This window comes from Falco rusticolus, chromosome 2 (assembly GCF_015220075.1).
Source record: "Falco rusticolus isolate bFalRus1 chromosome 2, bFalRus1.pri, whole genome shotgun sequence".
Classification (NCBI taxonomy): domain Eukaryota; kingdom Metazoa; phylum Chordata; class Aves; order Falconiformes; family Falconidae; genus Falco; species Falco rusticolus.
The window spans coordinates 101,156,934-101,170,188 of NC_051188.1; the positions used below are offsets into that span (position 1 = coordinate 101,156,934).

At 41.5% G+C, this 13,255-nt stretch overlaps 1 protein-coding gene across 2 annotated transcripts; it reads left to right on the forward strand.

Moving 5' to 3' along the window:
• Window positions 1-1,108: 1,108 nt before the first annotated feature.
• Window positions 1,109-12,473, forward strand: CCT8 (chaperonin containing TCP1 subunit 8). 2 transcript variants are annotated; one of them, XM_037377675.1, is made up of 15 exons: window positions 1,109-1,239; window positions 2,762-2,852; window positions 3,456-3,535; window positions 4,654-4,803; window positions 5,078-5,258; window positions 5,962-6,023; window positions 6,691-6,828; window positions 7,268-7,446; window positions 8,388-8,454; window positions 8,535-8,622; window positions 8,733-8,848; window positions 10,096-10,167; window positions 10,364-10,528; window positions 10,935-11,054; window positions 12,243-12,473. In XM_037377675.1, exons 1-15 carry the CDS (start codon window positions 1,180-1,182, stop codon window positions 12,318-12,320), a joined length of 1,647 nt encoding a protein of 548 aa, XP_037233572.1. In that variant the 5' UTR covers window positions 1,109-1,179; the 3' UTR covers window positions 12,321-12,473. The 2 variants fall into 2 exon arrangements, with proteins under 2 accessions (XP_037233572.1, XP_037233571.1); XM_037377674.1 differs by lacking the exon at window positions 12,243-12,473 and adding an exon at window positions 11,483-12,215.
• The last annotated feature ends 782 nt before the right edge of the window (window positions 12,474-13,255 follow it).

The following is a 13,255-nucleotide window of genomic DNA, read 5'->3' on the forward strand; positions in this document are numbered from 1 at the left end:
GTGCTGCAGAGGTGAAGCAACTCAGTCTGTGTCGGGTTACAGGCTCTGATACCGCGTGGCTTAAACGCATTTCTAAGGTTTTGAAGTTCTCATCTTGGAACAGTATGTTTGATTTGTAGTGGCACAGAAGCAAAGTTAATAAAACTTAACAAACTGAAAGCAGTTCCATATAGAAGCAGTTCCACTGTCTCCTGGCTGGACCTCAGCTACCTGTAGCGATGTCAAGGTGAGCCTCCAAAGTGCTCTTCAGCACGTCCTGCAGCACGTGTATTACTTAGGCTTACCCCGGGTGATGAAGACTTGATCGTAGTCTTCCTATCAGGAAATTTTGCTTCCATTAAACAATCGGGTTCGTACTAAGCGAAAATACTCGACCAGAGTCTGCACAGTTTTATTACCAGGTTTTCCCATCAGCGGCAATGAAGGCTCTTCCCTGTTTTTGGGACATGTATCCCTAAATATTCTCAGATAAATGTCTGGGAGACTGTCTGCTCTGCTGAAGTCAACAGCGGGACAAAGGCTCTGAGGGAGCCACCGCGGCCACCGCCACAGCCCTGCCGGGGCTCCCTGCCGGGGCTTTGCACGGACGATGCCCCCAGGAGCGGCCGCCACCACCGAGCGGCCCGGCAAACAGTGTGAATCATACAGCACTATCTTACCTATTTCACAAAAACACTACCTGGGCTCTTTTCCTTTTAACGAAATGACACAAACGTTACATAAATACTGCACAGTGAGATGAACCATCGACTTTGGGTGGTTTCATTTCCCTAAAGCAACACGCACAACCACAGGACAAGCCAGGCACCCCTCAGGTTAGTGGTCTCTCGACGGTACCCGTCGGGTCCATGCTCCCTCTCCTTCAGAAACTCCGCGCCCTTTCGCTCCCCGGAGGCTCAGCATCCCCCGCCGCCAGCGCCGAGGAGCAGCAGGGCTCCCCCGGGCGCTCCCAGCGCAGCCGCCTCAGCCCGCCGGCCGCCTCCCCGCGCCCCGCCCCGCCATCGGCCTTCTCTGGGCGCAGCTCGTCCTGTCTGCGGGCAGCCCCGCTGGCTCCCCGCCATCGACCTTTTCTGGGCGCAGCTCGTCCTGTCTGCGGGCAGCCCGGCTGCCCCCTCCGCGCCTGCGCGCCCTTCGCCTCCCGTCGCCCCCTGCGCGGTGCGTGGCAGCAGCGGCGCGGAGATGGCGCTGCACGTTCCCAAGGCCCCGGGCTTCGCCCAGATGCTCAAGGAAGGGGCGAAGGTGAGAGCGGCGCCGGGCAGGCGCTGTTTCCTCAGGAGGGTTGTGTTGGGGGGGCGGGGGGGAGCTCGGGGGTCTTGGCGTGGCGGCACGGGGAAGGTTCTGGAAGGCCGGCGGAGGAGGGCGGCGCCTGGTGCACGCGGCCTTCGAGAAAGCTCTGGCAGCCCCCCCCTCCTGCCCGGGGCGCTGCCCCCGCCGGCCCGGGGGCACCCGCCGCTTCGCGGGGCGGCGCTGCCCCGACTGTGCTGCCCCGGACCGGGCGCCCCACTGGGGGCTTCCCCTGAAAGCACCGCCATGGGAGGCGGTTGGTTTGGAGAGCTCTTATAGGTGACGGCAAAATCAGCCGGCCCCTATAGATTTAGCTGCTCAGAAGTGTCCCGTTTGTTATATACGTTCCTTGACAGTTTTTCTGTTGCTGTGCCCGTAAGAAAACTACTTTCATGAGTGTTGTATATTTTCCATATATTTGCTTTCTGTAAATCCATTTTGAATGTATTTTATGTTAAACGTAAATTTTGGTAGTAGTCAAGGACTATGCCTGATGAAGCAGAAGCTCTCTTGGAATAAGTGGGACAGAAAGCAGATGGTTGTGTTTTGGTTTTTTTTTTTTTTTTTACGGCAGGGGAATGCAAAAGGATTTTTTGGTTGCTGCTACTTGATAGAAAGGAAAGCTAGCTGCTCAGAAGGCCTTTTATTTTTCTTTTCAGGATATTCCTTGGAGTCAAAGAATGGTTTATGTCAATGGCAGAGGGAGAGCAGGGAAACAGAATGGCCTAGATACAGGTTCTCCCATAGAGAATTGAAGGCCAGAATGGCAGGAGATGTCTTTTACAAAACAAGGAGGCGGATGGTGTTCTGAGATACTTGTTTTGTATTTATAGAGTAAATATTACTAGAGATACTTTTCTCGCTTCTCATGGGTCAGAGAGTATGTTTTATCCTGCTCTTTCTTCTTTCTTAAGGCTCTTTCTGGGGATCCCACCTTTTCTTAAGGCTTCCAAACTGAAGCCAGGTGGATTGACTTCTCAAACACAAGTGTTTTATCATACATTCTGCTGAGTTTTCAAACCACACATTTGGAAGCAGAACAGAGTTAAATGGATTTGGTGCAATACAGAGTTGTGAATAAAGAAGCATGTACAAAAATGCATGTTTATGAAGCTGTGCCCCTCTCCAATCTGGTATTAGTTGTTTTCTGTGTCTCTTTGGCATGCCACTAACTTTTTTGGAAAGTTTAAGAGTTTCCTGTATTGAAAGTTTAGTCCCTGTTCAAATTTTCTGTTCAGAAGCTTGTTGGGCCTGTTGAGCATCCTAGTTGGGGAGGAGGAGACAGTAGTTCTTTTCTCACTGTCTTTGGGTAAGATTTAGTTTCCATTCAAACTTTTAAGTGAAATACCAATTTTAAATTAATCAAAAACTTTCATGGACTCAGTAGATTATTGCTGCTTGGATGAGAAATGCCTAGTTCATTCCTTTCTTTTTTGTTAGAAAGCCTAATTCTGAGCAAAATGTTTTTCCTTTTTAGCATTATTCAGGACTAGAAGAAGCTGTCTACAGGAACATCCAGGCATGCAAAGAACTTGCTCAAACCACCCGTACGGCTTATGGACCAAATGGTAAATAAGTCCTAAGATTATTGTAGTGTTTTTGAGCAAAATGTTATGTTTGAAGAATAAGCCTACCTTGACAAAGAAGCAACTGTTTGTTTCTTGAGGAAACTTTTTGGACTTGCCCTAGAACTCTTAAATATATCGTCATTGTGGCTATAGAGATCAGAGTTTGTTTCATTATCTCTTGAGTTATATGCTATGTACCTGCCTTTGCCAGGTTTATGTACCAGGTGCTGTGTCCTCTTTGCTGTTTCGCAGCTATATGGAAGACTTAAATTAAAAGAAAGATAATAACTTGGTAGGTACTCATAATGAACATAACCATACCATGTCCAGTCAGATATACCAAAACAAAAGGTGTGCTCCAGTATCAGTTAAGTAAATGATGTACTAATATTTCAGAAGAGAAGACTGCTTATTCAGAAATTATCAATTTCCTCTTAATGTAATATACTCCCAGGTGTTATTTTACAAAAATCTTTTAGGCCCTTAAATTATAAATAGGGCTCGGGTTTTAATGTGTAAGATACACTGGAAAGTTATGAAACAGTATCTGTGTACAAAATTACATTTGCCTAATGAAGGATTTTTAAAATCCCCTCCCATTAGGAATGAACAAAATGGTTATCAATCATCTGGAGAAGCTTTTTGTTACAAATGATGCTGCTACTATCTTGAGAGAGCTAGAGGTAAGTTTTATGGTTCTGAATGTTAATGAGGAAGTACATGTCACCCTGCCAGATTTACATATGTCATTTTGTAAATCACTTATGTTTTTCACTGGATATAAGTAACGTCAATGGGCTGTATCGACAGTGAGGAACAGAACTCTCTTGTAAAGCAGCATTGAGTAGTTGCAGAAGATGCTTAATGATTGCCTACTTTTTTCCCCAAAACCACTGTAGATTTAGAAGAGGGTATGTGTAGACAATACAGTGTCTAAAGAGCTCTGAATGAAGTAGCTATTGCATTAATCTTCCAGTGTTGGTTGTTGGCATGTTCTCCTGTCTGCTTAAATATGTTAATTGGATTTAAGAAGCTGAGCATATTGCAGCACCCCCCCTGTGAATACAGTATGTGTGGAAAGACTGACCTGTCCTAACCTTTTTCCCTTACTATCAAATTCATATTTATATCACAACACAAATAATGTTCTACTGAGTACTATACGCACTGATAAAAATAGTGCAGGTATCAACTATTTCCTTACTTAATGCATTGTGTTAGTGTTTGGTATAAGTAGAATAGCTGTGGAAGTCTCATTCTGTTTTTTAAAAAAGAAACTGCAGACTACTTAATGAGTCTTCCATGTCACAGGATAGAATTACATTTGCTCTAATTACATTCAAGGATACAGCAGTTTTATTGATAGTTTTCTTTGAAAGAAAGTAAGCAGAAAACCCGCTAGAATTAAACTGTAATTCAGATGTCTGTTTTTGAGTGTTACACATGAATGCAGCTTGAAGATCTAAACTTCAGGCTGCTTTCCTGTTGCATTGCTTTGTGAAGCCACTGCATCCTGTAAGAAATAGCACAGAACCGCTATCAAGGATGTTTAATTTATTTTCTAGGGGGAGTGTTCAGTTGTCTTGATTTTATTTTTTTATCTGTGTTTGCACTTTTGCTTATTAGGGAGGTTAGCAAATTAAGATAATCTGTGCTGCTTTCTTTTCCAATTTTGTGCATTCTTAGTGTCTTTAGATACAGTTTGAAATAAGAGAGCTTTTACTGGATGCACAGAAAAACGTGGAGCTGTAGTCTAGGTGGGGTGTTAGTAACTGAGATCTGTAACTTACTTCTTTTAAAGGTCCAGCATCCTGCTGCAAAAATGCTTGTGATGGCTTCCCACATGCAAGAGCAAGAAGTTGGGGATGGAACAAACTTTGTCCTTGTCTTTGCTGGAGTTCTTCTGGAGTTAGCAGAAGACCTTCTAAGGATGGGGTTATCGGTCTCAGAGGCAAGTTATATTGCTATTGCAATTCACATAGCTTGAATACACGTTCCCATTGTTCTTGAGTCATAGTGTTGTAAATTGTCTGCTTCCTTCTGAACTGATTTTTTTAGATAAAGATGTATGAAGAACAACAGTTTATATTTTATAGCTTGTGATTGATTGCTTCCCTTATAAGCTTTTGCATTTGATAATGTTTTATGACCCTTTCAAAAGGAGATTCAAGCAGTATGAATGCATAGTGAAGTGGTGTAGTGAATATTTATTGTTTACCACACAGGTGATTGAAGGATATGAAAAGGCTTGCAAGAAAGCCCTAGAAATTCTTCCAGACTTGGTGTGCTGTTCTGCAAAGAACCTTCGAGATGTTGAAGAAGTGGCATCTTTATTGCACACTTCAGTGATGAGCAAACAGTATGGCAATGAACAGTTTTTGGCAAAGCTTATTGCTCAGGCCTGTGGTAAGTGGACAAGAACAGATGTGTGCACGCATCTTATGCTTGCTTATGATCATGACTCATGTCTTCATGTAAAGATGAAAGGTACAGTTAGTTTATCAGGTAGAATTGGACGGAATGCTTTAGCCTCTGAAATTAGTATAATCTTTTTCATGTTGAACTCTTCCTTGAAGTGGCTTGGGAAAGGTCTGTTTCCTACTAAAAGTTTTATTGAAATAGCTTTCTAGGTTTTTTTAAAGCAGAAGCCCATCTTTCTTCCTCTTTATCATTAAGATGATTTATTATGCTTCAGGTCAGCCGTTACACTAGTAACGTGTAACTCAGCCTCAGAACAATGGAAGCAAGACTAGTTGAGTTGTTGTTTTCTCTCTAGATCTCCAAGAAAGAAAATTGGTGTTTAATTTAAGTGTTTTCTCAAAGTATTCTGGGTCAGACTTCACTCTTGAACGTACATGTGTAAATGGATATTCTGACTCAATTAGCTGAGCAGCCTGAATAGATGTTGCTTTCTGATTTCCAGACTGTAAAAACAAAATTTCTGTTTCTCTTGATGCAGTTTATTAGCAGATCATAATTGCCTTAAATTTAGGCAGGCATCTCAAATCATTAAATTTTAGTACTTTAGAAACGCTCCAGGCATTATTTATGATGTCATTAAGCAACACAAATTCATTCTTTTTTTGTCTTTTTCTTTTTTTCTTGCCAGTTTCTATTCTTCCTGATTCTGGTCATTTCAATGTTGATAATATCAGAGTGTGCAAAATTGTGGTAAGTTGGAAGTAGCTAGTGTTGCTGTATTACCAAGGTAAACAGTTTAATGAAAGTTAATTTTTAGATCTTTGAAAGTGCCTTTTCTGTTATTTCTGTTGTGTTGTAGCATGCATAATTAGTTTTGGAAATTCATCTTTACGTTCCTTATTTAGTGTCCAGTAGCAGCTTTCAGAAACAAAAATCATTAATATTTACAGTTTGCACTAAATCAGATACACAAACTTAATTATACACAGGGATGTTGATTGCATCTTTCTTGTAGAAGTAGTCGCAAGACTAGGCTAAGATGTAGGCTGGCAGAAATGTGGCGGTCTAATCTTGTGTTCTTTTTGTCAGGCTTTAGTATGTTACATAGGATTGGAGCAAGTTTATATCTAGTATGAGTTTCCTCCTTTGTTTTTTCCCTGCTAATAAATACATTACAAATTGAGCACAGGAAATTAATGTTACAGGCCTTAACCTGGACTACCAACTAATCTTAAAATGGGAAACTGTAAGGCACTGTTTGATGTTGCTAGATCAGCTGAAGTCTTACTTTTGCTGTGGTGAAAACAGAGGTTGCTACATTCGAATGCATGTAAGGACTGCCTTTCATAAACGGTAGTGCAGCTTTATGACAACAAAAGATCAATAATATGACTTTCCCCCATTCCATTTGTTTCAGGGTGCTGGTATCTCTGCTTCCTCAGTACTGCATGGCATGGTTTTTAAAAAAGAAACTGAAGGAGATGTTACTTCTGTCAAAGATGCAAAAATAGCTGTGTATTCCTGCCCTTTTGATGGTATGATAACTGAAACTAAGGTATGTTAAAGCTCAAAATAAGTTGCTTATCTATTTATGCTCATGTGCTTTTATTTTTAGTTTTAGCTATAAATATTCTTGACACTTGGTCATTGAGATATTTTTGTTAATACTGCGTTCATTAGTTTAAAAAAGTTCATAGAAAATGTCTGCACCTAATTTTGCTTTACAGGATTTTGGGAGTTGGGGAGATGATGTTGCTTTTGTTGGGTTGTTTGAGCCAAACTATGTGCTAGAATGTCTGAACCTCAGGGTTGTCTAGAGATGGTAGAATTGCCCGTTCTTTGACTTGTTTCACTATGTTGCCTGGGAAGGGTGGCGGTATGATGAAATAGGATGACTTGAGGTTTGTGGATAGGTTGGGAGACAAAGTGGTTTGTCAAAATCTTTTAGGCATGCAGTTAACACTGAATTGATAACAGTGTATGTGTTTTACTAGGGCACTGTACTTATAAAGAATGCTGAAGAACTGATGAATTTCAGTAAGGGAGAAGAAAATCTAATGGATTTGCAAGTCAAAGCTATTGCTGATAGTGGTGCAAATGTAGTAGTAACAGGTGGCAAAGTGGCAGACATGGCTCTCCATTATGCCAACAAATACAATCTTATGTTAGTCAGGTAAGTACTAGAGCATAAAAACATGTTATCTATTGGGTTTATGAAATGTGCTTACCATTGAGTGCCTCTTGCCTCTCAAACAAATTAGAAACAAAATATTGTAGACTATTCGGTTTTCTAGTGGATCAAAACCTGCACTGCAATTTGGTTGTTTCACAGCTTATGTTTCTTGACAGTATTTCACCTCTGTGTGACAGCTCGGTTGGGAGGAACTTGTGTATATGGTACTGTTGTTCTGGTGTAAGTGTCTTTATGGCACAGCTGAAATCTATAATATCAAAATCTGTGGATCTAGTAAAGAGGGATGTGGCCCCAAGGGCATGGGGGATTGTACTATAATGGTTCCTCCTGGTCACAGTCCTTGTGATGCTTCAGCAATGATGAGATGTCTCTGTGCATCACTAATGTATTGAGGGATGGAGGAACTAATTCGTAATACTTTTCATTTCGGTAGGCTTTAAATCTTCTTGTTTGTAAATAAAGCATGTTTGTACGTCCTTGAAATACATTCTGCATGGCATAAAGTTAAATGACCAGCAGTGGCTCTCACATCTCACACAAATAAGTGGTCCTTTCTTGAAAGCTGTGACTGTATTGGTGGTGTCCAAAAAGTGAATTTTTGGAAATGGAGCACGATACTGTAAACTTTCACGTAACTAGATAAAGTTTGCTAAAGAGGTGTTGTAAGGATAATTCAGGTGTTACACACTAGAAGATGAAGTTTGATAAAGTATTTGAACTACTTTGTTTTTAAATTCTTAGGAAGTAGTCTTTGCATAGCATCCCTGAAAATAGGTAGTTATAACTTGAAAGAATAGATGAGTGGATTTTATAACTTTACACAGGAAATTGTAGATGTCAGTAGTTTAAAAAATGCTGCCAAGTTAAGAGAATACTTACTCATATGTGTTAACATTCGTTCTGGAAATTTGTTGTTAAAGGTTGAACTCCAAGTGGGATCTGAGAAGACTGTGCAAAACTGTTGGTGCAACAGCCCTACCCAGACTGGTACGGACTTTTCAAATGAGGAGCAGAAGGGAGAGCACTGATGAGCAGGTTCACCTCTTAACTCCTGTTTTTCTTTCTAGACTCCCCCTACTCTAGAAGAAATGGGTCACTGCGATAGTGTGTATTTGTCAGAGGTTGGGGATACACAGGTCGTCGTGTTTAAACATGGTATGTACGTTCTGTAGAACTCTTAATGCTGCTGTTCTAGAAGTACGATGTTCATGTGGGTTTTACACCTAACAACCTTAATTCAGTAATGTACGTGTCTGCCTGAACAGAAAAGGAGGATGGTGCCATTTCTACTATACTCATTCGTGGATCTACAGACAACCTGATGGATGACATAGAGAGAGCAGTGGATGACGGTGTAAATACTTTCAAAGTACTCACAAGGGTAAGTGGCTAGAAAGCTTGTTATCGAACCTGAGCTATGAATCAGTTTGAGGCAAGACTTGTGCTTGTTTGCTGCAAAGGCTGTAGCAGTTACTTACATTGTCAGTTTAAGAGCCTTCCTGAGGTGCAGAGGAGGCTGTGTAGTATTGAGGTGTGGAGGGCTGTGCTGAGAAGGTTGCTGCTGACGTTGCTGTGAACACAGTGTACAGAAAAGATGGTGCTCAGCGTGTACTCAGTTTTCCAGTAATAAGCGAGTTCTTGAAGATGGATTAATTCTGCTGCTTTGTAATGGCAGTCAGCTCTTTGTTTCCCTAAATGGTTTTTAATGTTCCTTGGAAACCAGGCACAGAGGAAAAGCAAGATAGCTTGCTTTGTCAGTGGGGATCAGGAGGAACTGACCAGTTGTAAGCTGAATTTCTAGTTCATTGGTGACAAGACATGCTTCCTCTACATACTACAGAAAATGCTTTATAGGTGGAAGAACTCAGTTCTGCAGAGTTGTTTCTGTGAGGTTTTGTGGACTTCATTCTTTCCTTTTTTTTTAAGTATAAAAGGAAATGTTTGTATATTTACTCAGCAGGTGGCATGCAAAATATTAAACTTTTGTTTGATGCTTAATATCCTGTACATACCAAGACATGCACATTGATTTAGGGTACTGGAACAGCTATAGACTCCACATTTATGATTGTCTCCAGGAGCTGTCCTGACTTCCGATTTAGGATGATTACTTTTCTGTTTAAAAGACTGGGAGTTCTTAAGTGAATGCTGGTTTGCCAGAGAGTGTACAAAATGCTTAATTTAAAACAAAACTCCGACACCTTGTGGTATTTGTTGACATGTTAAACTTCAGTAGATTGGTTTCCTGCATGATATTTCCCAGTAAGTTAATGGAAAAGATGAGATAAATCTAGGAATTTTTTTATTAGTGAAAAACTGAAATTACTTTCTCAGAAAAAAACAACCAAACAAACAAAAAAACACCAAAGAAACCCCAGACACAAAGCTCAGTACTTTATTATTTTGTTTTTTACAAAAGAAGCTCTTTTTACTCATTCATTCCAACATGTTTGAAGAAATTCTGGTAAATTTCTCTTGTATTGCATGTTTATTCTGAAGCAGATCTTTAATAAGCTTGTGTGGGTTAAAGCTCTATTGCATTCTTGGTAGAGTATATAAATTCTAAAAAGTGAAAATAAATACAATGCTTTAAGCAAAACTTTGCATTTTGGGATGGTCTATTCACAGGATAAACGTCTTGTTCCTGGAGGTGGTGCAACAGAGATTGAATTGGCCAAGCAGATCACATCTTACGGAGAGGTACAGCAAATGGGCTTTTTTACTTTTTATTTTGTTTTATACACACATATGTGACTTACAAAATTATATGCATATTATTTTATGCCAAAAAATACATGTGTATTAATGCACATAAATCAATAGAAAATGGGGGGGGGGATGCCTCCTTATCTTTGTTTTTTGAAATGCTGACATATGGCTTTCGACTTCACTTCAGACTTGTCCTGGGCTTGACCAGTATGCCATCAAGAAGTTTGCTGAGGCATTTGAAGCCATTCCTCGAGCACTGGCAGAAAACTCTGGAGTAAAGGCTAATGAGGTCATCTCCAAACTTTATGCTGTGCATCAGGAAGGGAACAAAAATGTTGGATTTGATATTGAGGTAAACAGTCTATCACAGTACTTGGTGTTCTGCAGTACAGGGTTGTATTTAAAAGTACTTCTATCAATATGAAGTGTTTATAGATTAAATTATTGAAGCTCTGTGTTGCACAGTCTAAAAGAAGGACTTACTGTAATACTGAAGTGTGGTCTTTTTCATTAGCAAGGAGTTAAATGTAGTGTAGTGGCCTCGTGTAGGGAGTAAGGGAGACAGTGAACTAATGTGATGGAGAATAAGTCTTTAGTAATTACTGGTTTTGTCTTCCTGCTAATGGATGAGGAATTTCTGAAGAGGGAAGATGAGATCAGAAAAGTGGTAACTTGCTCTAAACCTGTAACCCTGAAAACCCGGTAATTTGCTCGGTAGAAGCCTGACAAAGCTTTGAATGTTTTTCCCTGTCTGACAGGCTGAAGCTGCTGCTGTGAAGGATATGTTGGAAGCTGGTGTGTTAGACATGTACCTCGGGAAATCCTGGGGTATCAAGCTAGCTACAAATGCAGCAGTAACTGTCCTGAGGGTAGATCAGGTAAGCTTATAGTAACTTAGGCACTGAATTGAAAGCTTTAACTCAGCGTGAAGAACACTGATGCAGAATGCAAGGTGTAAAAATATGATACTTGAAAAACGTGGGTTTTTTCTTTCTGAAAGCCAGGAAGTTTGTTCGAGAGTTCAGAATTTGGAGTGCTGCTTTCATAGGAGCACTGTTAGTGGGTTTTGGGGTTGGTTGTTTTTTGTTTTTTGTTTTTTTAAGATTTGACAGTTGATACTCATATCCAGGAAGTTATCCTAACTTTCATAGGAACAAGGCTTAACCTAAGAAACCTTCTGTGATACATTGTTTTTACATGAAAATCCAATGTTAGGAAAAATAGAGGTCATAATCTTAATGATAAAATTATTTGTGTATTTCGTGGAACTTCAGCAAAAATGTACTTGCATGTGAAATTTCTGTAGATTATTATGGCAAAAACAGCAGGCGGTCCAAAAGCCCCTAAGCAACAAGGACATTGGGATAAGGATGACTGGAAAGATGAGCCTGAAAAATAGCTCTGTTTCTCTAGCAGAGAGGTATCTGTGTGTGAGTGCATGCATCACTATACTGACGAGCACATGGCAGATTCTGTCTCGAGGACGTGTAACACTGCTGTCTTGTGTGTGCTGATCGCGACATTTTTATCGGTGCCTTTGCAAATGAATTTTACTTCTAAACCCAAATTTTTACTGAAAGGATGAAAAGTGCCATGTTACTTTTGCCTTACTTTTCACTACAGCAAGTGCAGAAAATGAGCCTTGAACATGGTAGGACTAGTGGAATTCATGCTTGTAAAGTGTGATGTTTGACTCAGTAATTCAGAACAATAGCAGTGATACTTACACGTCCTGTAGTGTGCCTCCTGTAAAGCAGTCCCTGTAAACCAGCCTATTTGAGCACTCACTTTCTGTAGACCTAACTGAAGCCTTAATTTGCATGCAAAAATGAGGTAAAAGCTCTTTTTTAGTGTATCAGGGCTCAGCTTCTGCCATTTCCAAGAAGAAAAACCTAATTTGCAAATATCTCAATTAGATGGATTATAGTATTCACTGGCTTTAGTTCAGAGTAGGGAAACTGCATGAATTTAGTGAATGTTGTTGGTCCAGCATCATTATGGCTATAGGTGGTGCAAGAGTCTGATTCTAACCTTAATCTTTTTCTGCTTCCCTGTTTATCTTCAAGATCATCATGGCAAAACCAGCTGGTGGCCCTAAACCTCCATCAGGAAAGAAGGACTGGGATGAAGACCAAAATGATTGAACAGTTTAACTCTGCTTCTTAATTTACATGATTATGTGCGGGTTTTAATATTCCAGTTGGAACCTGTCGTGATGTTCTGCTCTAAGTTATGAACGGTGTCTGATGGAGCATGGAACTTTAAAAACACTTCAATAAATGTACTTGCTGTTAAAATGCTGTTTGGGCTTGTGTGACAGGGTTGTTCCCCATTTGTGGATATGCAGGCATCTGACTGACTGCGGGTGAGGTGGGCTGACCTTGACTTGCTGGACAGGGGCAGAACTTGAGCTGGAAAAGCCTGGGGGTTGAGAAAAAGACAGGGAAGGTCACAGACAAAGCAGACTCAAAGTGCAGAAAATTTGATTTTTAACCAATGAAAAATAAGTGTTGGAGAGCAAGAAACAAGAAAAATACTAAACCACCTTCCTGTTCGCCTCCCCTTCTTCCCAGGCTCAGCTGTACTCCATTCCCACCTCTTCCTCCACGTGGTGCAGGGAATGGGGTCTGTGGTCAGTCCATAACAGCTCCTCGCTGCTGCTCCTTATGCCCCCTTTCCCCCATCCCCACAGGCTGCCCTGTGCAGGTTGCAGCCGGTCGGGAACAGCTGCTCCTGTGTGGTCCTCCAGGCTGCAGTTCCTGGCAGGGAAACCTGCCCCTCTGGGCTCCCTGTGGAGGCCCAGCATGGTCCTCTTCGTGAGCTGCAGGACAGCCTGCTCCAGCGTGGTCTCTGCAGGAGCACATCCTCCTTTTACTCGGGTGCTGTCTCTCATGTTTCCCTTCGCAGCTAGGCAGCATTTTCCCGTTTCTCACACACGCTGTCCCCCTGGGCTGTAGGGCCCAGCTGTGCCCCGCCATGGGTCAGCTGGAGCTGGCTGTGTCGGGCAGGAGGCACTGCCCAGCAGCTCAGTGGCCACAGCTGCAGCCCACCCCACTGTCTTGATACCTGCACCCAGTAT